Source organism: Polistes dominula, unplaced genomic scaffold (assembly GCF_049000335.1).
Source record: "Polistes dominula isolate Pdom_NZ unplaced genomic scaffold, Pdom_raw_medaka contig_27, whole genome shotgun sequence".
Classification (NCBI taxonomy): domain Eukaryota; kingdom Metazoa; phylum Arthropoda; class Insecta; order Hymenoptera; family Vespidae; genus Polistes; species Polistes dominula.
The window spans coordinates 4356366-4382500 of NW_028300906.1; the positions used below are offsets into that span (position 1 = coordinate 4356366).

The following is a 26135-nucleotide window of genomic DNA, read 5'->3' on the forward strand; positions in this document are numbered from 1 at the left end:
TATGTAATTTAATAATTAATCTAGAAAAAATAAAAATAGAAAAAATAAAAATCTATAACTAAACTACAATTGTTTATTACTAAAGTACTTAAAACAAATAAAAAATGGAAAAATATTAGACACATTGTTTCTCTTTCTCTCTCAAGGTATCCGGTACCTCGTCTTATTCTAATGTAATTTTTCTAAGCACTGGAAAAGATATTAAATTTAAAGAACATTTTGTATTACTAGTATAATAATAATAATAATAATAATAATAATAATAATAATAATAATAATAAAAATAATAATATTGATAATAATAATTATATATCTATATATATTATTATAAATATATATACATATATACTTATAATAATATTTTTAATGTAACGTTTATCCCGTTCAACGGAAGAAATGTAAAAAAAAAAAAAAAAAAATGTTAGATTTTGCACGATTTTAATTTTTTTTTCTTTTTTTTCTTTTTTTCTTTTTTTTACAAATTAAGAGGTATCTTTTATATGGTCGCATGGCTTTTTTTTTGTGTTTTTCAATATATTTTTTTCTTTTTTCCTGCATTTTTTTTCTTTCTTTTTCTTTTTCCTAAATTTAACTTTTTCTCTAACGCTCTATTTTTTTTTTTTTTCGTCTCTTTCTTAACACATATTTTTTCGTTTTCTTTTAGAAATATCTAGATAATTTTTCTTTGCTTAATTTGTCTCATTTACATATGTTACATACTCTTTCGTAAGCTATTAGCAGGTTTTTTTTTTTTTAAAAGTCATCTATCACAATCGTTAATTTAGATTTTTTTTTCCCCCCTTTACTCCATGAAAAAATTCTCAACGAGGTCCAATGATATAAGCTCCACTCGCATTTGTGTTTCCTAAAAACTCCACTCGCAATTGTGTTTCCAAAAAACTCCGCTCGCATTTGTGTTTCCTAACGTTTTCCTTCCCTTATATTTAGTATGACGCTTTTTTTACGAATTTTTTTTACTTTTTTGTTTGTTTGTTTCGAAAACACATTTGTACAACACATTCACGCATTAAATCAATCATTTCTTTCCATTACACACAATACACATTCACATTCGTATTCACATAGTACAGACGACAACAGACACACACAACAAACAAACAAACAAACACACAGAGCAAATTTATTTCTCATGCATTCGTGTAATTGTAAAAAAAAAAAAAAAAATAAAATAAAAATTATTCTCCTCGATCATTATAATATATTCTTATGCGATTTAATATTCGAATTAAAAAAGAAAAAGAAAACAAAAAATATAAAATATACACACGCAAAAAAAAGTCGATCATTAAATTCTATTCTTACAGGATAAATTAAAAGAAATAATGTTTAAAAAATTGGTTTTTTTTTTTCTTTTTTTCGTGTTCTTCATCTTCTTTTTTTATCGTTTCTTTAACTTTACTTTATTCACTTTACTTTACTCTATTCTCTTTACTTGTTCTCCCGTATTTTGAATGAACCTTTTCGCTATGAACGTATACAGTTATAGCACATCAAATATCCCACTATGAAAGTGTATATTCAATGATTTTTTTCTTTTTTCTTTTTTCTTTTCATTAAAAACCGTTAATATCAGCAACAAAAAATTATTCAAAAATGTCGCGCAAAATTCGCCCGTAGCGAAAGGGTTCATATTTCATTTTTTATCTTATAGAAAATGTAATTGTTAATTCTTAAATTCCTATCTAATAGTTCAGGGAGCTTATATATCTAATTAATAATTATAATAATAATATAATAATCTAATAATCTCTGTCAATGGCGGCATCTGATTTGGAAAAAACAAAAAAAAGTACAAAAAAAAAATATTATTCCAATAAATTGTTTCAATTTTTTTCCATTTTTTAAACGCTTTGTCATACCAATCATTTCACCTTCCCCCCCTTCCCCCTACCCCCTCTTTGTCCTGTTCTTGTAATTCTAGAGTAATAGTTGATCGAAATTAAAAAAATAAACGAAAATAACCTAACTGTAATTAATAACTGTTCCTCATTATGATTGTCTTTTTTCTTTTTGGGTTCGTTTTTTGTAAAAATAAAAATAATAATAATGTGTGTGTGTGTGTGTGTAATAATTCGTTCATTTTTGATCCTCTTAACGTTTAAAATATAAAAAATTAAAACGTAAAAATGAGCAGAATTTCTTTGTACATTTGTTGTTGTTTTTTTTTTGTTTTTCTTCTTTTTTTCCTTTCTTTTTCTTTTTTTTTTCTTCTTTTTTTTTTTTTCTTTTTAACCAATATTAATATTTTTTTATGCTCATTCGTGCTCATAGAAATTTAGAAAAACGAAAAAAACAAAATTTAATTAAATATACGTGTACCTAAATATATATATATACATAAATTTACAACTCGTGTAATAAATTTTATTCATTCTCAATTGATATTACTAAATGTAAATAACAAAAATGTTCCATGATTTAGAAATAGAACCCATTTATCTTCATACCATTCATAGTCATATTATTATTTCCATTCCTTTCCATTTCACCCTTTTTGAAATTGTACTCAACCCTTTTTTTTTTCTTTTTTTTTCTCCGTTCATTTGTAATTACGACAGCCGCCATTAGTGAAGGCCTCGTGAGGCAGTAATAATTATCAATAATTATTATTAATTATCTATTCTCAATACCTATGGATATTACTTCAATTAATTCAAAGTTATTTACGGATTAAACTCTAAACGCCTTTCTGTATTCTCTTCTTCTATATTCATTTTCTTTTTTATTTTTCTCTCTTTTTTTTTTTTTACCTTATTCTCACACACTTTGTTATTAATTATTATTAGATATAATTCATCATCATTATCATTATCATCTTAAACATAATCATACTCATCATTATCATCATCATCATCATCATTATCATCATCATCATCATCATCATCATCATCACTCAATAATAATCTTAATCGTTAATTTCCATCGTCATTATCGGCATCATTTGTATCATTTGCATCATTTGCATGATCTGCATCAACATTATATAATGATCATAATCATTATCATCCTGCTGCTACTCCTCCTCTTCTTCTTCATCTTTTCTCTTTATCATCATCATCATCATCATCATTATCATCATTATCATCATCATTGTTATAATCTTTATCTTCGTCATATTCGTCTTTATCATCATTATCATTATCATAATAATAATAATCATCATGTATCATTATTCTGTTATCATCTTCATTAATATTATTATCATGATCATTATATTATCATGATTATTATTATTTAAAATCCTAATATATTATCTTAATTATCTTATTTAAGGTCAACTTTATCATGATTTATCATCTATTCGCAATTGATCAAACATTCATTCATTCATTCATTCATTCATTCATTCATTCATTCAACTTTTTCTCTCTCTTTCTTCCTCCCGTTCATTCATTTTTCTTTTTTTTTCTTTTTTTTGATATACCTCATTCAATTTTATCTTTCTCGCATTAAAAATCACGCCCCCTTATGTGTTGTTTCCTTGCTTATCCCTTAAGATTACAAATTCTATTACATATTGTACAAGTAACGTCACGATTTCTTGGTTTGTTTTGTTATATGTATATATGTGTGTGTTTGCATATGTATACATATGATAAACATTTTTTTCTTTTTTGTTATTGTTTCTCAAAAATTATACACGTCGTATATCTATTGTATTTAACCGTGTTTGCCGATAAAAAAAAAGAAAAGAAGAGATATTCATCATCATTAGTATTATTTATTGCACATATTGACTGTATCCAATATAAAAATTAAAATATTTTCTCTAATCGTGCGTGCAGCTTTTGATTGGTTATTTTTAATTTTTTTTCTTTTTTTTTTCCAATATGAAACTCAACTCGCTAAATTACTATTCATACATATACAATGAATTAAATGTACTTTGTATGTGAGAACTAGAAGAAAATTCTATCGTACGTGTGAGAGAAATGTTCGTTCGCGAGAATATATATGTGTGTGTGTATATATATATATATATATAACTATTGCAATTATTACTATTATGTTCTATTATGTGTTAATTATTAAATTAAATCGATAGAGAGTGTCGTCAATTCTTTCTATGTGTGTGCATAATATTTTGTATAAATTAACGGAAGATAAAAAGTGACTAGCAATACTCCGAATCAAATGAATCTCTCTCATTTAACAAAAAATCAATTTCATCTTATTTTCATGTTTGTTCAAACATAATTAATAATTAACAATTTAAACAATGATAGAAAATGTATCGAATGATAGAAAAAAAAGGAATAAAAGTAAAAAAAAAAAAGTAGGTAATTTTTTTTTTTTCTGGATTTTCCTTTCTAATCGATCAAGATGAATTTGATTTTAAACGTGGAGAGATTCGAGATACGATACGAGATTATTATTGAACGAACATTTCTCACATCGACATTTTCCTATCAATCATAGCGAGCGAGTCTCATATATTTAACTTAACGTTTTTGCAACGGAAACAAAAATTTATTTATTGTGGAAAAAAACAAAAAAAAAAAAAAGGAAAAAAATAGAAGTCTCTAACGAGCGTGGTAATAAACAAAATTTCCTTAAATTCGTTCAAAAATCTATTTGACGAAAAGACCGTGGGTATTTTCTTTTTTTTTTTTTTTTCTTCATGAGATGTAACGAGAAAATTTTGAAATGAATTATTTATCATTAATTAATTTCCATAATATTTATCGGTATTACTTTTTTGTATGTATCGTTTAAAACGTGATGATCTATGGATCGTGACGTCACTCGGTTTTTACCTATTTTTTTTTCTTTTTTTCTCTCTCTCTCTCTCTCTCTCTCTTTCCGTACTTTACTTTCCTTATTCCATTATCTTTTCCTTACTATCATCATGTTTCGTTTATCATCGTATAATTAACGTCAGACGTTTCACGCTCACTTATTAACGCTCGTTAACAGGTAAATATGAGTTTTACAAATAGTTTAGTTTACTTTAGTTTAATGTTAGTGTATAGTTTAGTTTAGTTTACTTTAGTTTACTTTAGTTTACTTTAGTTTAGTTTAGTTTAGTTTATTATAGCTTGTTTCATAAATATTGTCTACAATATGGAAATACGAACGGCCGTGTCGCGCGATTTGGCGTGGCGTAGGAATACGGGACTTGATATATACCCAGTGTACACTTTTTTTAATCGAACACGGTTATGCATGTGTGCGCATTGTTATGTCTATTTGACTTTTCTTTGTGTTACTTTCTCTTTCTCTCATTTTCTACCACGATGATATAATATTATAATAATAATAATAATATTATTATTATTATTATTATTATTATTTATATTATTATTATCATCAGTATCAATGTCTTTTCTTTTTGCCTATTTTGTTTTATTCGAGATAACAATATAATAATAATAATAATAATAATAATAATAATAATAATAATAATAATATTAAAATGATATATTATTATTATTAATGTCTTTTATATTATTTTGTCCATTCTTTCTTTCACTCTACCGTATAATAATTAATAATAATAATAATAAGAATAAGAATAATAAGAATAATATTAAATATTAATTATTATTATCGGTCTAGTGTCATATATTTCGACTTGATCTCGGTTGCAAGCAAGATTTGATATTGAAGTTATTTACATGTCCAAAAATCAAATGTTTTGTTTTCCTTCAATACTTTGTATACACGTGAAAATAATAAAACAATGGTAAATAGAACGATTACAAAAAAAAAAAAAAATAAAAAATTGATTGACAATCAATCGCGGAAATATCATTTTGTTTCAAAATACAATTTTTTGCGATAAAGGAAATATTTTGTGCTTGCACGAGAGAAAGTCTAACGGAATGATCCGTTGCAACAAAAAAAAAGCAAAAAAAAAAAACAAAAAAAAAAATCATAATCTACGAGAACGATTATGTTAGAAGAGTATTTTTTTGTTTGTTTGTCCTAAGGTTTAATGTCCTTTGTCTCCTTTCAATCTTATTGGAAGAACACTGATATACAGAGAGCTCGTTTTACATTAAATATATATCTATATAAATATATATAATAATGTTTATGCATGTGTGTATGTATGTGTAATGCACTTGTGAACTAGTGGGATGTTTATATATCTATTAATAAACGTACGTGGTATACGAACTATTAATGTTATTTCTTGTGTATCTATTTAAAATATACACTTGAGGAGAAAAAATGTATTAAAAAAAAGTGTATCGGATAAACAAATAAAAAAAAAAAAAAAAAAAAAACAAAGAAAATAAAAAGAAAAAAAAGAATTGCGCTAGGAACAGTCAGTCACCGTGTTCGTTAAATTATGCGTGTAACACTGATAAATATCTAGCCGATTAATCGACCCGGTTGGTTGCTTTTTCTTTTTCGTCGTGCATTTTCTCTAAATCGTTAATAAACAAAAAGAAAAAGAAAAAAAGAGAAAAAAAGAAGAAAAGTAAAGAGGGTGGCGGAAAAAAGAAATAGAAGAAGAAGAAGAAGAAGAAAAAGTGATGGATAGACGACGTTAATTGATTTTTCTTTCGTTTTTTTTTGTTTTGTCATTGAAAATCTCTTATGAAAATAAGGATGGCGTCTTAGTTAGTTAAAAAAAAAAAAAAACAATGAATAAAATAAAAATATAATAATAGCTGTTGATCCAAGGGAAAAAATGATTGGGGTTTGACGGAGTTGGGTGGCATTGACTGGGTTTGGTTGGGGGTTTGAAGGGTTTTTGACTCGCTGAGTGGAGAAATGCGGGGGTGTTTGTAGTTATTGGGGGTAAATGGTTTTCTATATATTTCGCGGTTAAGAATAAAAAAAAAGGGAGAGCTATTTAATCTCTATATATTATACGATGATATAAATATAATATACTTAAAATGTAGCATATATATATATATATATATAGGAATCTATGTTCAATGTATTCTGGCAGTCTGGTGATCACAATTATTCCGTTTCTAAGAATTACCACAGAGAGCTCGATATGTATGTGTTTGTGTAATTAAGTGTGTATGAATATGTGAGGAATTGTGTATGTCTTTTAAATAATTTTAGTTATTTTAAATCGTTAAACAAAATATATTTATATAATATTTCATTGCTTTTCAATATTTCTATAAATGAACGTGGGTGTAAGATATGTAAGATGAAAAGTAATAATAATAAATTGTTTTGTAATTATGTTTGTAATTTGTTGTGTGTGTGTTTAAATGTGATAATAAACGAATGAATGTTTCAATTAAATAAATGTGTTGTTTGTGTGTATAATGGTGTGTGATGTGAATCGAGCATGGGAGTATCTGTGCTTTTTCTGAGTTTGTATAATCTGTCATTAAATCTCTTTCTATAAGATATAAACTATTAGTAAGTTTGTTGTATATGTGTGTATTTTTTTTTCTCTCTCTCTCTCTCTTTTTCTCTCTGAGTACTATGTGTTTATTGTATTTGTGTATTTGTGTGTGTAGGAACGAAAAGGGAACACGAACGAGTCGTATCGTAATGATCTATAAGATCTATAGATCAATTGACTCAACGTTTAATACTGTACTCTCTTTCTCTTTCTCTCTTTTTATCTTTCTAATAATCTGTCTGAAAACTCAGTATGTAAAATAATAATAATAAAAGTCTTTCTTTTCTGTATATCGTTACTATTATTATAATAATAATTATTATCGTCGTCATCATTATTTAATATTATTTATTATTAGTATCATTATATTAATTATTATTATTACTATTATATTTATTAATATTATTATTATTATTATTATTATTATTATTACTATTATTATTAACAGAGCCTCGCGACGAGAGGGAAGAAAAGCGATAATAAACAAAACGAAAAAAAAAAAAATATAAAATAAAATATATAATATATGTATATGTTAAAAAGAATTATCGATAAATTGACAAAACGGAATAGGGGGGGGGGGTAAAAATATACGTATATAAAGAAAAATTACAAAATAAAGAATAAAATGTGTATAGTATAAGTGTATGTAGTAGTAGTAGTAATAGTAGTAGTAGTTGTAGTAGTATTATATGAATTGGCATAATCAAGAATGCTTTGGACGTAGACGCATCGATTTAAATTATTATTTTCCTTTGTTAATTATTATTATTATTTTAATTTTTTTTTTTTTTTTTTTTTAGTTTTTCAACAAATACTATATCACGTGTGACAAATGTGAGATCACAGAAAAGGTAGGAGAAAAAATGTGGGATGAGACGATTGGGAGAAAAAAAATAATAGATAAAGGAAAAATAAAATAAACTTTGATCAAGGATCGAGGCGTCGTAATTGAAAAAAAAAAAAAAAAAAAAAATAAGAAGAACAAAATGAATAAAAATAAAAATACTAATATTATATAAATGCATCTCTTGGTACCGCGTGTTTGAAGTTTTTTGCACGAGGATATTGTTTTTCGTTTCCTTTTTCTTATTTTTTTTTCTTTTTCTTTTTCTTATTTTTATTGGTTTTATTATTTCCGGGTCGATTGGTGGTGACTACTTTCTCTCTCTCTCTCTCTCTCTCTCTCTCTCTCTTTCCCTATTGTATTCATTTTGTCAATCTATCTCTGTCAAGTTAGTTTCACTAAAATATACTTTGTATTATCTTTTTCTCTGCTCTTATCTATATTTTTTGTTGCTTTTTTTTTTTATCTTTTCTATTTTTTTGTATTTCTTTTGTGTTTTTTTTTCTTTTTCATTGTTACAGCCTCCTATTACAAAAATTGACTTCTATCTCTCTCTTTCTCTCTCTCTCTTTTTCTATCTTGGACTAACACTTTCCCCGAAAAAATGGAGAACAAAAAAAAATATATATCTATATATATATATGTATATATGCATATATGTTACTTGTCATTCAACCAACACTTACAGAGAGGTTTAAGTAGTCTGGTTTATTTTTAATTTGTCCCCAGTAAGCCACACGCGCACGGCAACGTTCGTTTTAAAAATATGGAACCAGTGTGACCAGAATGGTTGCTATGGAAGAAGAGCTCCGGTGTTTCTTTCTATCTTTCTATCTATCTTGCTTTCTTACAATCTTTCTTTCATTTATTGTTGTTGTTGTTGTTTTCTTTTCTTTTTCTTATTCTTTTTCTTTCTCTAGCGTTTTTACCGGAACGGTCTCAATCCTACTCGACGCGAGTTTCAAAAAATAATTATCTATGGATTATTAATTTTCATTTTGTTCATTTTCAATTTTAGCATTAATCCCTTTGCAACTCTTCCTTTCGAATACAAATTCGAACGAATCGTTGTGCTTGATTGTTTCATTATAAATTGGTTGTCCCTTTCCCCCTATTATCACGACAGAGGGATTATTCCAAATATTTGACGATTAACGTAACACTAGCGTGAGATAAAAAGTATATTAACCCTTTGAGTGCTATAAACGCATATATGCGTTTGGTCAAAATATAACTAGAGTGTTTGTTAATATTAATTTATCAATTAAATTATATTCAAAAAGAAAAACTTTCATCATTAAATATAATTTATAATTATATTAAGAATTCGATTTAATAATAAATCAATTCTCTTCGTACAAAAACATTTTAGGTAAAAGTATATTCAGCACTCAAAGGATTAATATGTATATGTAGATGTATATTTATGTATTGGAATAAAATCCTTCGAAGTATTAGAGATTTGTTGTCTGTAAATTAGAAAAATTAATAGAAAAAACTCGCGTCTAATCGGAGATCGACTTATTATTCTCTCATTTTCATTTAAACGCGCAGCAAAACGTCCGAAACGAGGGGACGTATTATACATTTAATAATAATATTAATAATAATAAAAAAAAAAGGAAACAAAAAATATAATAAAATAAAAAATAAAATACTTAGAATAATAACTACCGTAATAATATAATTATAATAATAACGCGATTAAACCTAAAGATATGTGTTATATCTATATATATATAGATATATATATATATATATAATATATACATATATTTATAATATATACATATATGTGTGTATATTCTCGTATATGTTGTCTTATATACGGATTATACACACACACATCTGTGTGTATATATATTATAATATATGGTTGGAAAAGAAACAGTAAAGACAAAAAAAATAGTAAAATATAAAAAAAGGGCTCGTCGAGATGAATATTTAAATAGTACCTAAATAAATGAAGGTACTCCTCACTTATACGTGCAAAATAATAGGCCCTTTTTTTTCTTTTTTGCCTGTATCTAAAAGTCCCTTTTTTTTTAGCTTATCATCTGAAGGCAGCAACTGCGAATGACATTATTAACTTTCTTTCCCTCTATTTTCCCCACCCCACACCCCCTTCCTTCCTTCCTTCCTTCCTTTCACTCTATTTCTTTCGTATTATTATAATAATTATAATTTATGGTTTTGTCACGAAAATTAATTACTTTCTTTCTTTTCTTGGTCGGTGCATTATTAAACGTTTAGTAGTTACTAATAGTAATAGTAGCAGTAGTAGTAGTAATAGTAGTAGTAGTACTAATAGTAATAGTAGTAGTAATAGTAGTAGTAGTAATAGTTGTTCGAGGCTCGTCGACTTTAACGATTTTTTTTTTCCCCTTTTTCCAGACGTCAATGAAAATAAAAAAAATAAAATCAAATAAAATAAAAATAAACGTAAACAAATTCCTTCTTCCCCCTCCCCCTCCCCTCCCATGATTTTGCTACCACTTTCGACGAAGAGATGAAAAAAAAGATAAAAAAAAAAAAAAAAAAACAGAAAAGAAAAAAACTTAGGACGGTGGGAAAAAAATACTTTCAAGTCGACGAGGGCTATCCCTTAGACCAGTTCTTGTTGTTTATAAAGCTTTTCCTTGTGCATACGTTCCATGTGCCGTGCGATGTGCATTTTTTGTTTCGCCCTGTAAACGCAATGAGGGCATTGAAACTGTGGTTCCTTTCCGCATTCCCATTTCTGATGATTCCTCAGGCTGCTCTTAAGTTTGTATACTCTACCGCATGAGGGACAATTGAAACCCTCGGGATGCAACGGGTTTATATTTCCAAAACCTTTTCCAAGTCCTGCACCAGGTCGCCACATGATCGATGGTATGTTCCATTTTTGCCACGCATCTGTCCATTTCAAACCGCCGGACATGCTCAGGTCCTCGGCTGCTGGAACATTACAAAAAAACATTTTCGTATTGATTAGTTTTATGTTCCACGCATTTTTACTCTTTGAGAAAGGGGGGCTCGCTTTATTTATTTATTTATTTTCTTATTTTTTTCTTTATTTGTTATTCATTTTTCTTTTACCTTTCGACTTTACCTTTACTTTTCTTTCTTTTTTGTATTATGTCTTTTTGTTTTTTTTTTTTTTTACTTTTTTTATCTCTCTCTCTCTCTCTCTCTCTCTCTTTGATTTTAATATGCCAATTTTGTTCCGTCCGTTTTCTGTTTCGTTCGTTAGTACGTTTGGTTATTTTTTCTTTTGCTTTTTTTTATCTTTTTTTCTTTTTTTTTTTTTTTTGCAACAATTTTGTAACCTTTTTTTATTATCTTCTTTTTTTTACAATCTTATTTCTTTTTCTTTTCATTTAATTTTTCTTATTTTTTCTTTTTATTTCTTTCTTTTCTTTTTTTTTTAATATCATTTTTACCAAGTCACGCATACACATATATACGTCAGATAATATACACACTCTGTCTTTCTTTTTCTCACACACGCATACATATACATTCATTATATTCGTTTTTTTTTTAATAAATAACTTATCTATCCAATTATTCTTATATATATTAATATTTAGTTAGTTAATTAATTAATTATTTGAATCGTCGAGACTGGGTAAAACTCAGCAGTTTCAGCAGCATTGGACTCTGTTGTATCCGTTCACCCCCATCGATCTGCCCCCATCTGCAGAAGATGCATCCCTATTTAAATCGATCAAGATTTTAGGGGTTGGGCTGGGGTTGGGCTGAAGGGGGTATGGATTTTATTTTTTTTTTAATAAATAAACGGGATTGTTTGTATGTACACGCGATAAATCTCAATATTTATACATGCATATATGTATATATATATACATATGTGCATGTATGCAGCATATTTTTGCATAATTTGCATTGTTGCAACTACAGGCAACAACAATAATTTTTTTGTTTGTTTTTTTTTCATGCCAATCTTAAACAAAATAGGCATATTATTATTATTATCGTCAACGAGGGGGTGGTGGGAGTTTGGTTGGTGGTTGGTTTGCTTCGTTCTCGAGGACGAGATGATCTAAATACATCGTATTTAATAAAAAGTCAACTTGAAAAATAGAAAAAGCAATAAAGTAATTAAAAATTAATCTAAATAATTGAAATATACAATGGTGGGGTGGTGGTGGTAGGTAGAAAAAAATGAAATTAAAAAAACAAGTGATGGATAAATTAATGAAAAAAAATAAAAAAAGTAAAACCATGCTTTTGGATCCTCGTCCTCGATAATCGTAAACATGCGCACTTCGAAACGCTTCAAACGTTTTTAAATAAATAAATAAATAAAGAAGGAAAGAAAGAAAGAAAGAAAGAGAGAGAGAGAGAGAGACAGATAGTAAAAGAGAAAGATAAAGATACAGAAGAAAAAAAAATAAAAAGAAAAGAAATGGAAAAAAAAGAAACGGGGTTTGGGGAAAATATGAGAAATGAAAAAAAAAAATGACAAAAATTATAAAATAAATAAAGAAAATATTTAAAAACAGAGATAGATAGATAGATAGATAGATAGATAGAAAGAGAGAGAGAGAGAGGGAGAAAGAGAGAATAAATGCGTGTTTCGAATAAATAATCCTTACATACTTTCGAGCCCCAAGCAAACTAGCCATGAAATTTCGCATACGAGGAAAAACAGCGAGGTAATGTAAAAAGCGCGTCGTGAGAAAGGAACTGCTTTGCGTGAGCAAAAATATTCATCAAAACTTATTTTACACAATACAAAGTGAGGAGTACAAGAAAAGAAAAAAAATAGAAAAATTAAATAATTGCAATGAAATAAATATAATAATTTCTAAATAAAAAATATATCGAAAGACGGTGGGTGGGAGATTAATGTATTGAATGGGAAGGAAAGGGAAAGGAAAAAGGACTGTGGGGGACATTTGGAGTAGGGTGCCAGGGGTCTTTAAGGTTTCAAACAAGATATCTGCCATTTTTATGGCTGTTTTGTTTTTTTCTTTTGACAATATTTTTGAAATAATCAATTAAAATATATTATCTGCTAAGCCGTTCCTTTCATTTTGGCGCCTTTATAAGCGATGAAATAAAAAATAATGTATAGTCAAATTACGGTATGGTGTTTCTATATGGTGTTTCTATGTACAAGTCTATTTATATATATATATGTGATATTTTTTGTCTACTTCTTGCTCTTCTTATTCTTCTTCTTCTCCATCGTCTTCTTCTTCTTCTTTTTCTTCTTCTTTTTGTTCTTTAAATAATTGCATAATGTTTTTCTTTCCTAGAAAATATTTATCTATTTTTTTTTCTTTTTTAAATGAAGGGAGTAGGGGTGGGAGGTTTGGTGGAGAAGAAAAGTTAGTGCGCATGCTACTTAATTTTTTTCTTCATTTTTTCTCTTTCTCTCTCTCTCTCTTTTTCTCTTCACCTATGTTTTCCACTTATTCCACCATACTTGCATCTAATTAAAGTAACATATATATGTATATATATATTTATATTAAAAAAGAGAGAGAGAACCATGGGGAATAAGGGGGGGGATGAAGAGGGCTCAGGTTTCAGGGGAAAAATGCGCTACGACGTGTGGGTGGAATATTCGTTCGATGATGTCATTTCAGGATAATAAAATGTAAATAAAACGAGGAATCACAAAATAAATGAATATAAACAACAAGTTAATATTCATTTGGGATCACATTTGAAATGTTTTTTTTTTGTCAATATATTGTTCATAATTATTTATATATATATATATATATATATGGAAGAAACAGATTACAAAATGACACTGATTACAAAAAATGGTCGTCGAATTGTTGATTTTTTATTAGGTTATAAGTAAATTTGAATTGGTTGTTATAAGAACAAGAAGAAAAAAAAATATAATAATAACAAAAAGAAAAAGAAATGTTCTATATTATATACAGGTATTAACAGGCACGTACACACGTGTATTAACATTGAACTCTGACAACAGTATTTTGATATATTTTTATATTTTCATTTTTTGATGGGTTGAAATAAATGAGTATAAGGGGGGGGTGTTTGGGATGGAATGAAATGGGGGGTAGGAAGTTGTCAATAGTTCAATCAATTTTGTTTACGTACACACGTGTATTAATATTGAACTCTGACAACAATATTTTGATATATTTTTATATTTTCATTTTTTGATGGGTTGAAATAAATGAGTATAGGGGGGTTTGGGTTGGAATGAAATGGGGGGGTGGGTGGGAAGTCGTCAATAGTTCAATCAATTTCAATTTTCGATGTTGTAAGTCAGGATATGTTGTTTCTAGTCGTCGATCTTCTCAGGATGATGACGTTTGACGTGCCTAACCCGACGATCTTTCAGTTTGAAATGTTGAGAACGATAAGTGCATTGAAATTGGTGGATCCTTTCCGCATTCCCAATTCTTGTGACGTTGCAACGAGTCCTTTCTCTTGTATGATTTTCCATATTGAGTGCAATGAAACCGATCATCCGTTATTGTAATAACCTTATTAGTATAATACGAGCGCTTCGGTGATCAATTCGGTATCTTCTTGATAAACCTTGAGCCTAGTTGAGGATTTTTTTTTTAAATGATTAATACAAGGATTATTAGAAGGAGGAATATGATGATAAAGATGATGATGATGATGATGATTATGATGAACATGATTATGATAATTATTCTTATTGTTATTATTAATACTATTATTTTTTCTAAAACGACGATTAATGAGAAGATTTTTCTTTTCGTAATAATCGTACAATTGAAGTGATGCTAGTAGACGATTAGTTTTCTTCCCCTTGTCATTGTCCTTAGTTATTGTCAAACCTAAAATATTGTCAAACAAAAGAACAAAATAATTTTCTTCATTTTTTTTTTCTTTTTTTTTCATTATAATTTGATTTAAATACACATTTTTTTCCTACTCTCTCTCTCTCTCTCTCCCTCTCTCTCTCTCTCTCTCTCTCTCTCTCTCTCTCTTTCTGTTTTTTTCTGTAAAATTTGAAATCCCCTGGTCACGGTTTTTTAGACCATTTTTTGTTCTTTCATTTTGGTTTTGTTTTTTGTTTTTTGTTTTTTTTTTTTTACGCTATTCTACAGTTTTTACACATTTTCTTTTTTTTGGTATAACAATTTTTTTAATTTGTTAATATTGTTTAGAAAATTTTTTCTTTTTTTTCTTTCTCAATGGGGGTTTGTGGGAGGTGACGGGAATATTTTAGAGGAATTGGATCTTTTTCGTATCTTTTTTCAGATATTATTATTATTATTATTATTATTATTATTATTATTATTATTATTATTATTATTATTATTATTATGATCTGCAATATTCTTAGAAAATTTGATAATAAACAAAACACAAAGTAGTATTACAAAAAATTGATAAGGAGGATATCGAATGGGAATATTTATTAAATGGAACAACAAATACTTTCAAACGATTAAACACATAAATACACACACGTACACACATCCTAAAATATATATATATATATACACATATATATATATATATACATATATACATATATATATTCGTGTTTGTGTATAGGGTTAATCAATGAAAAAAAGAAAAAAAATAATGAAATGAATCTCAAACCTGTAAAAATAAATTGTCAAAAAAAAAAAAACATATTAATAGATCCATCGTACATGCGTTTTCAATAAATTCGATTATTTGTTTTATTAAATCGGGATACAAAAAAATAAAGAAAAAAAAATAGAAACAGAAAAAATGATCATTTAAATTAGAGTGATAAAAAGAAATTAATTATTCTTGAACAAATCCTTGATTTATTTTTATTTCGAAGATTTAACGAGAACGATGATTTTTCTTACATCTCAGGTTGTTGAATCTTCCACTCCCAAATTTCCACGGAATACCTGAAAAAATAAATGAAAAAATTGTACTACTGCTCACGAAAGTATACTTTGTCGAATTTGATGGTACCAATTTTTTTTCTATTTATATTACTTTGTTAAATTTACTACAAAAAAAAAAATAAAATAAAATAAAATTGAATTGAGAAATCGATGGGGAAAAAAATAAAAAATAAAAAAAGAAAACACTGCAGTATAAAAAATGTATCATCACGTATGTAAAAATTTCTCTTAACATTTTTATTTTATTTTATTTTTTTTTTTTTTTTTTAACAAATTCAGATATTTTTCTAAAGGATTCTTTTTTTTTTTTTTTTTTAGTTTTATATTTCTATGTATGGTGTACTTTTTTACCTTGTTTTGTTTTTTGTGTGTGTGTTTTTTTTTTCATTTTGTTGAAAGTTGGTTGTTGAATTATCGTGAGAGTATAAATTGTTTGAAGAATTTTGAAATTAGGATTATTTTGTATTTTGAATTTTTTGAAATAATTCAAAGACACACTCACACGCACACGCTCAAGCATACACACACGTAAACATACTGTGATAGAAAAAATGTCTGCTTGTTAATGATGCACTATAGTCTTCCTCACGGTTGTTCTTGTTGTTATTGTTGTTGTTGTTGTTGGTCTAGTTTTATTCTATTTGCGTGTGTGTGTGTGTGCGTTTATATATCGTTGACATTCCTCGTTTGCCAATGTATTTTCATGTGCCTATGAAGATTGCTTTTCCTTGTTGATTTGTAGATGCAATAAGTGCAAGCAAATCGTGGTTCCTTACTGCACTCGACGTTTTTGTGATATTTAAAGGATCCAGGTGTACTGTATTCTTTGCCGCATGACCTGCAGCCATAAAGCGAACCTGTGAAAATAAAAAAATCATTCGAGAATGATCACAACGTTCTTTCCTTTTCTTTTTTTTTTTTTATTTTCATCTCATGCCGATCCGCAAAAAACAAAACAAAAATAAATAAATAAATATCAAGACAAACGAACAAATACAAAAATGGTAAAGAAACAAAATTATGAATGAAAGATAATATTTGACAAATATGTTCGCGAATAATTTTGGGGTTAGGGGGGAAAAACAGCGATAGAAATTTAATTAGAACAATTTCAAATAAGTAAGTTTGTTCTCGTGGTATAAACATATGAATGAATTAAAACACGTAAAATTGAATCAATTATTCGTACGAGAGGTATAAAAGCAAAATGAAACAAAAAATACAACAAATGTCAATGTTGAAAAGAGATTGAAATAAATAAAAATAGATAATTGAGAACAAATAGATCCAATGTGTGTGTGTGGACAAACGTATTAAATATATTATAAAAATAGAACAAAATATTTATATTCGTGCTAAGCTACGTGCCTTGGTGTGTTTGTCTTTTCTTTTGCTTTTTTTTGTATTTTTTATTTCTTTCTTTATTATCATTATTATCATAATTATTATTATTATAGTTTTTTATTATTTTTTTTTTAATAAAAAGAAAAAAATTAGATGAGGTGTTCTTTTGGTGGTGGTGAGGGGGTTGGTGGGAAACGAAGGTTTCAATTGCGATATACATGTGTTCCTTTTTCTTACTTTTTTTTTTTTTTTTTTTTTTATAAATAAATGTTCTTTTTTGCAGTAGGAGATTTCTGAAATTGTTATAATAAGTTAAATATCGTTTGGATTATTTATAAATTCTAATCTTACACTAATAATTAGACTTTAAATAATAATTTAACGAAATTGCTGATCTTGATTTTGGTATTCTGAAAGACAACGAAAAAAATAAATTATAATTATAATAAATACAATTTTTCTTTCGATAGAATAAATTATTACATAATTTAGTTATTCTTTCTTCTTTTTTTTTTCTTTTCTTACTTTAGATCAGCAACAATAGGAATTATGGTCGCAATTTATTATTATTAATTATAAATGTCAATCAATACTTTTTTTCTTGCTTATATTTTATCACATTGACTCCTAATTATTTATTAAATAATACAAAAGTGTGTCTAAAAAGTTCCTAAGTAATATTATTATACAATTTGTAAGAAAAAATTATATCAAATTTTAATGACATCATTTTATCATTTCATCGTATAAAATTATAATTATATATGTATATATTTATTTAATAAACAAAATTGGAACATTATTATTCGAAAAAAAAAAAGCCAAAACGTTTAGGAACTTTTAGGCCAATAATACTGTATACGTCGATAAAAAAAATCATATACTTATATATATATATATATATGTGTAATAATAAACCAAAATAAAAAATAGAAAGAAATTAAAAGCAAGTAAAAAGAAAAAAAAGAAAAAAAAAAAAGAAAAATAGGAGCCATTATAAAATGGGAAAAATTTTGTGAGCCTTTTTCCCGTGTTCTACGAGTTTGTCGCGACGATAAAATTTTTTAGGACACAGTATACAATGATGTTTGGGTTCCTCCATATGTATTTTCATATGGGCCGACAAATTGTGTTTATATTTGAACCATCCTTGACAAATGTGACACTGATATTGTGGTTTTTGTCCGCATTCAACGCGCAAATGACGTTTCAGACATGAAGTTCTCATATAATAACGATCACAATTAGGACATTTATAACTCGACTGACCGCGTCCTAATCTGTAGGGTTGATAATTACTCGTTCTTTGATTTCCAACTATGTTAGTTGATCCAATGGTCATCAATTGTCCTTGACCAATGAAAGTAGTAGTCGCGTTGTTCATCGTTGGTTCAGCGTACATCTGGGTCCAGTAACCTGGAATTAAAGCGTAATAGATAAAGTACAAGTTCACGTTTATTCGATTTTTTTTCTTTTTTTATTCGTCAAACAAAACTTCATCTAATTATTATTATTATTATTATTATTTGTTATAATTATGTTATATATTTTGTTTAAATAGCTAAAATAGGATTGTAAAGGTGGACGTTAGGAAACGTATATATTTATTTATAGGATTCGTAAAAAATGATATACTTCAAGGATTTTAATTTTTTGTTTTGTTTTTTTTTTAAATCATGACTCCGAACAACCCCAACCCCTCTTCCTTGTGAGGGTTGTTGATCGTGTGATATTTTCAAAACGAAACAAATTTTAATCAACGATATTGAATTTTATCTATGAAGTCTTTCCTATCATAGGTTTTCTTCTCTATGTGGTTTCTATTTTATTACAATTTGAAACACCACACACACACACACACAATGAAATATATAATTTCATTTCGATTATGTTTTTGTTTGAATAATAAGACGACCTGTATCATGTTCAAATGTTGTTCCAAATGTTTCAAATCCTCTTCTGAAGTTGAATCAAAGATTTTTGATAAAAAATAGCTCAGGAACATAACTGAAATAAAAAGAAAAAAAAACGTATGAGAATTTTATTAATAATAAATGTTATCTGTCTCATGAACAAATTGTCGTCCAAAGAAAAAAAAAAAAAAAAGAAAAACAAAAAATTGTTTTGTTTATTTAACAAATAACAATTTTCTTTTCCTGCGTTATTCTTCCTCTTCATTTTCTATTTTGTATCCTCTTGACAATCCCCAAAACTCGTGTCGTTAATTTTTATTGATAAAAGAACGATGAGGTTGGTGGAAGGAGGGGAAGGTGGTTGGGAAAAGAGGAATTTATCGAAAATAATCGACGGATTTAAAGTAAATAAATAAACGTACGCACATGATCGATTTCGTATAAATTACTTTTTTTTTTCTTAAATCCTTTTTTTTTGTTTCCTCTTTTAATAATAACCCGCAACAATGATTATTCTTTTTCGTATTTGCGTGTACGTGTCTTTTTTCTATGTATGTATGTATGTTTATATGTATGTATGTATGTATATATATTTTTTGTTTTAATAATATATAATAATAATAATAATAATAATAATAATAATAATAATAATAATAATAATAATAATTAATACGACAATGTGTCATTATCTCGCGATGTGATACTTTAATAACTCGTAGTATACATATACATATACATATATATATATATATACGTATATATTCGTCAAATAAAACTTTCCGAGTAAATGTAGTTAAGGAAAAAAAAAGAAAAAGGTAGGAGGGGATCAATGGAAGGGAGGAGGAGGTCGTGGTGGTGGTGGTGGTGGCAGAGAGGTGAAATGAAATACATTAATATTAGATAATATTTCGAGGGTAAGATTATTGAACCAAAAAAAAAATGAAGAAGGAGCTTGAGATGAATTTGATAAGAAAAAAAAAAGAAAAAAAAATAATTGACGAATAAAATTTTTGACACGATTACGGGCGATTGGATGAAAGATAGGTGTGAAGAGGGACAGAGAGGGAAGAATGTTATATGAAAGAATGAAGGAGTATACTGTACGAGTCATTTCGTAGGCAGGTAGATGCGAAATTAATGGTTTACAAAATACTGATATCAAAAATACTGACGCGCGCGCACCTCGGTTGGACGGGGGATAGGGTGGGGTGGTGGGTGTTATCAGGGCTTTTCTTAAATGTCATTGTTATCAAGATCATTGTCTATTATTATCGTTAATTATTACTTATCGTTATATTATTTATCGTAGTTATATTATTATTATTTTTTTTTATTATCAATATCATTGTCATTATTGTTAATTTTTATTTTCTTTCTTTCTTTTTCGTTCTCTCTCTCTCTCTCTTGCTTGCTTGCTTTCTTTCTTTCTTTTTTTTTTATGTATTATATAACATGATACATATACCTATATACGTAAATCTTTTTGTTAATCTCTTTATGAAAATATATTTATATATTAAATTGACATTAATATAAACGTGGTGTGTGTATATATATATATTAAACTGGAAAACATTTGATATACTTATTTAGCTATATAAGAGTATGTATATGTGTTTTCGATAGATAAAATACGATATGATTGATTTAAATAATAATGAAATTGTTGTTCAATTCCATAACTCCCCACGCGTTTATTATTTAAATTACAATTCTTATGAATTAAATTTATTTTGTAAATTTGTAACAATTTTTCTCTTTTTGCTTTTTTCTTTTGTTGTACGCAATACGGTGTGTTGTTTATTTATTAAGGTATATTCGTCTAAAAATATATTTCTATATATATTTCTACATATATTTATATGTTTACATATTTATCTATAAATATATATAATTAATATATATATATATAAAATATTATTATTATTATTATTACTACTATTTTTTTTACCTGATATGTCTTTTTAAGTTTCGAAAAGATCGACGGAAAGTTTGAAGATCAACAACAATCTCTGTTATTAGTAATTTTAATATTAACACAATTATTTCGTTATTTTATCAAGAAGACGATTGAATTGATAGAAAAAGATAAAATTAATAATTACAATTAGAAAAAAAGTGACACACGCATAAAGAATAAGAACACATTATTAATCACTCGTAACAATTTGTTTTGTTTTTACACATTACAATTAATAACATCGAAGGATCTGCCGATAAAAAAAAAAAACAAAAAATTCAACAAACAACCCCCCCCTAGCCCGATTGATTAAAAAAGAAACAAATCATATCACGAGCCTAATGTTTTTCTTACAAGAAAATATTCGTCAATGTTTGTTAAAAACTTGTTTATAGTCTTTGTTGAAAATTTCCAAATATATTAGGACTCTCAATTCATATTTATTATTATTTAATTATTGTCACAACATGTAACAAAATATCGGAAGATCTATCTCGATTGTTATTAATTGTTATTAACATATTCAGAATTATACAATTAAAAATTTCTTATTGTTTATAATTATTAATTTATTGATACATATATATAAATCATTAAGAATCTAAGGGTTTTCAAGTAAACCAATCCTCGAAGATTGTTTCGCAAATATCAAAAATTACCAACGATTACAGCTACCTTTATCTTTTTTGTTTTGTTTATATTATATTAATTATCAGCACTTTATGAATGATCATGTATAAACGTATATATATTATTATATAATATTATTATTATTATATATATATTATATAATATATTATAATATATAATATATAATATATAATATATAATATACATTATATATATAATATATAATATATAATAATATATATATATATATATATATATATATATATATATATGTATTTTAATATAATATATATTATAATAATAATTCTAAGGAACAGTTTCTTTTTTTAATTATTATTGTATTATTATTAGTATTATAATTTTTATAAAAAAATATCTTTCTCTTTCGTATAAAAAATATAAATATTTTTCTTTTCATTTAAAAATTTCTATTTATATTAGTAAAAAAGAAAAAGTATAAATTCTTTTAAAAAATAAATTCTTTTTGCATATATATGTTTTCTTTCTTTTTATAATAATTTTTTATCTTTTTTTTTCTCATAGAGTTAGAAAACGAAAAAAAAAACTGTTTACCTTTATAAAAATACAAGAGAAGGCACTGTTTTAATACTGTGTCACTTAATTATTAATAATAATTAGTAATAGCATTAGAAAAATCGTAGAAAAATCTTATATCCCACTTTTTTTTGTTATCTTCTTTCTTTTTTTCTTCTGCTTTCTAGAGAGAGAGACACACACGTTAAAAAAAAAAAAAAAAGAAAATATTCAAACTCCCTCATGGAATGTCTTTGTTTCTCACAAAATATATTTTTGTTTGTCACTATAAATATAAAATTCTATTTAAAAATATAAATCGGTGATCTTTGTTAAAAAAGAAAGATCATCTTGGAATTATTATTTAATTAAATATCGCTCGCCTATTGGCTCGATAATCGTCGTGCGAATCTTCCTTCCACTTTCAACGCTTTACCCTTGTTCTTATTTTTTTTTTCCTCTGCTTCTTATGCCCTTCTCCTTTTTTTTCTTTTTTTTTTCTTTTCGTCCACGAAAAAGGAAGAAGTTCGAAAGAAGCGTACCCCATAAGCGTGGATTTCAAAGTAACGACGTGTTCAATGTTTTGTGTGTGCGTGTGCGTGTGCGTGTGTGTATGTGCGTGCGCGTATATTTCTTCTTCTTTTTTTTTAATATTTTTTTTTATTTCAATTTTTTTTTGTACGTAAATGAGAATAATCGTTAATAAATTAAAAAGATCAAAAAAAAAGAAAAGAAAAAAACATTATCCGTATCGTTAAACTTATTATTATAATATTTATATCTAATAATTACACCATCTCCAATAAAAAAAAAAAAACGAAGAGTTTATAAATTATTGAGTAATAAAAGGAAAGAAAAAAAAATAGAAATAAAAAAAAAAAAACGAACGAACGAATGTATATATACACGTAATAATATTATTATACTTATACCTAACGTTGGTTCGTTCATTCGCGAACCATGACAAAATTATTGCTTAAAAGTTTAGAATGTAAAAAAAAAAAAAAGAAATAAATTCCTTAAAATTTAAGTAACTCACCACGGTGTTAAGATTTATAATAAAGAAAGAAAGAAAAAAAAAGATTAGATAAAAAATATAATAATATATCCATACCCGCTTTTGTTATTTTTATTTTCGACTAATAATTATTGTTAGATAAAAAATAATCTCTAATTGTTTGTGTGTGTGTAAGTATTATTATTATTTTTTCTTCTTCTTCTTCTTTTTCTTCTTCTTCTTCCTCTTCTTCTTCTTTTTTCTTAACTATTTAAACTACTTAACGTTGATGAGAAGTTTCTCGTATTTTTTTTCTCTTTTTTTATTTTTTTTTGTCTGTCGTTTAATTAATTATAAATTAACGCACGACGATCAGAGATGCCCATTGATTAAATTAAACTCCAGTGTTACAACCTTAGAAAAATATTTGTTAAAGTATTATTATTATTAAAAATAGAAAAAGAAAAGAAATAATTTTTTTCTGCTTCTTCTTCTTCTTCTTTTTCTTCTTCTTCTTGGGAATGACTAACAAATATGGAATGTAATAATAAATTAAAAAAAAAAAAAAAAAAACTTTTCATCCATCAAATTTATACTAATTGTGGACAAACGATTCGTTCCATTTTTTTTTTGTTTTTTTTTTTTTCTAATTAATTAAGAAAATATAAAAGAAAAACAAGAACATCTTTTGTACGTTTATAATATCTGCTAGTATAAAGCGAAACATCCTTTAGTATAAACAATTACAAAAAAAAAAAAAGAAAAACAATTTGCAAGATAAATTTTTTATTCAGATTTTCAAACGAGTATATAATATACGTAAACGTGTAATAATAACGCACGCGAATACCGTTTATAAATAAAATAAGAATAAAAAAAAAAATAAAATAAAAGAGAAGACGGAGTAGTAATAGTAGTAGTAAAAGGGGCTTTCCCTTTTCCACACAAACGTGAGCCCAAAATATTCGTATAATTAATTAACCTACGTTAAAATAAAATGCTAATCAACCAATGAACCAACTGAAACCAACTAAACCAATCCAAAGGAGGAATCCCTTTATTTTTCTTGTTTCTGATCTAAGTGATGGCGTTTGTAATGTACCGTTAAATTACCCCTTTGCCTTGCCTTGTAGGGACAATCGGGGCATTGGAATGCAGGTGGTTTACCACCGCATTCGACCATTTCATGTCGTCGCATTGTACTTTTCCATCTATAACCTTTGCCGCAAAAACGACAACGAAATTTTCTTTGTTGTTCATGGGGTATGTCCATGTATACTAAATTCAAATCGCGTGGTTGAGGTAGTACCTCGAACGAATCGGGAAATATAACTTCGCGACCAGTTGTTGTTGTAGTAGTAGTTGTCGTAGTAATCGATGATACATTATTATTATTATTATTATTATTGTTACTTGCATAAGAACGTATGTAATCGTCGTTGTTATCTGCCATCAATGATGAACTCCTACTACGATAGGTTGTACCAGTTGAACCAATTGCTGATCTTGTTAACGTTGCAATTCCCGATGCTGAAGCATTGCTGTTGCTGTTGTTGTTAATGTTGCTGTTGATCCCACTACCACCACCTGTTATCGTAGTATTCGTTGACAGACGTTCAAGCAATGTTCTACCAACCACGTGAATTTCATTACCGCTTGTTGATGGATCCATCAAGACATTGCCACCGCCACTGCCACTGCCAACGCCGCTGCTGACTTTTTCTTTTTCTCCCAATAACATAACGTCCTGGATGTTGTTTGTATTCCGAACGTAACAGTGATAGTAATGCACCGACACCTGTAACAAGTCCCAGCGTCACAAGCGAGACGCGAGATTTAAACAAATTTTTTCATTCGACCTTTATTTATTTTTTATTATTTTTTTTTTTTTATGGGCCTCTCAGGGCCGGGGTGGGGGTTTTGATGCAACCGATTTCTTTTTTTATTTCTTTTTCCTTCTTTTTTCTTTTTTTTTTTTTTTTGTTACGACTATTCCTCATATGTTTGTGAATAAAAAATTATTTGTTGGTTTTAAAGGGAGGATATTTCGATGAAGATTATTATTATTATTATTATAATATATTATATATATGTATGTATAAATAAATAAATAAATAAATAAATAAATAAATATTTATATATACATGTATATATATATATAGAAAAAAAAAAACAAACAGGAATATGTACCCGTAACCAACCCAACACACAACGTATCAGCCAATAGCCCCGAAAAGATAAGTGCGCCCAAGGATAATAATAGATAAGTAAATCATAATCAATATCAATAAATAAATAATTACAAATTTTGCCATAGTGATTTTTCTTATAAGTGTATATAAGTATTATATATTAAATTATGTATGGTGCGGGTGCGTGTTTTTTCCCATTTTTAACCTATGTTTTATATTAACATATTATGAGTGACAGAGAAAGAGAGATCAAACATTTTTTTTGTTATCCAACAAATATAATAACAAATCTTTTATTTTATAGAATATTTTTATTTATAAATTTTCTTATTATATTATGTATAATATTGGTATTTGTGCTATTATTAATGTATATAATGTGCTATTAATAATGGTATTTATGCTACTTGATATTTCTTCATTTTCCTTTTATTATTATTATTATTAATTATTAATAAAAATATAAATATATACAAATTTGTGTTACTTGATTTCTTTTCGA

General features: G+C 26.7%; 3 protein-coding genes across 3 annotated transcripts in view; all 3 read right to left on the bottom strand.

Annotated features, from left to right (window-relative positions):
* Positions 1 to 1169: 1169 nt before the first annotated feature.
* On the bottom strand, positions 1170 to 16723 carry LOC107067526 (uncharacterized). Its single transcript, XM_089179561.1, has 2 exons — positions 16415 to 16723; positions 1170 to 16063 (listed from the first exon to the last, which is right to left on the bottom strand). Exon 2 carries the CDS (start codon positions 11155 to 11157, stop codon positions 10801 to 10803), a length of 357 nt encoding a protein of 118 aa, XP_089035687.1. The 5' UTR covers positions 11158 to 16063; positions 16415 to 16723; the 3' UTR covers positions 1170 to 10800.
* Positions 16724 to 17634: 911 nt separating this feature from the next.
* LOC107067517 (zinc finger and BTB domain-containing protein 35) lies at positions 17635 to 22026 on the bottom strand. Its single transcript, XM_089179558.1, has 2 exons — positions 19323 to 22026; positions 17635 to 18823 (listed from the first exon to the last, which is right to left on the bottom strand). Exon 2 carries the CDS (start codon positions 18807 to 18809, stop codon positions 18402 to 18404), a length of 408 nt encoding a protein of 135 aa, XP_089035684.1. The 5' UTR covers positions 18810 to 18823; positions 19323 to 22026; the 3' UTR covers positions 17635 to 18401.
* Positions 22027 to 22637: 611 nt separating this feature from the next.
* LOC149033417 (uncharacterized) overlaps positions 22638 to 26135 on the bottom strand; it is a 6779-nt gene continuing 3281 nt past the window's right edge. The window contains exons 1-2 of the mRNA XM_089179550.1: positions 25095 to 26135; positions 22638 to 25028 (exon numbers count right to left, since the gene is read on the bottom strand). The exon at positions 25095 to 26135 is cut by the window's right edge and continues 3281 nt beyond it. Coding sequence (XP_089035676.1) covers positions 24499 to 25028; positions 25095 to 25182 — 618 coding nt within the window. The 5' untranslated portion in view covers positions 25183 to 26135 and the 3' untranslated portion in view covers positions 22638 to 24498. The remainder of the gene's footprint in view (positions 25029 to 25094) is intronic.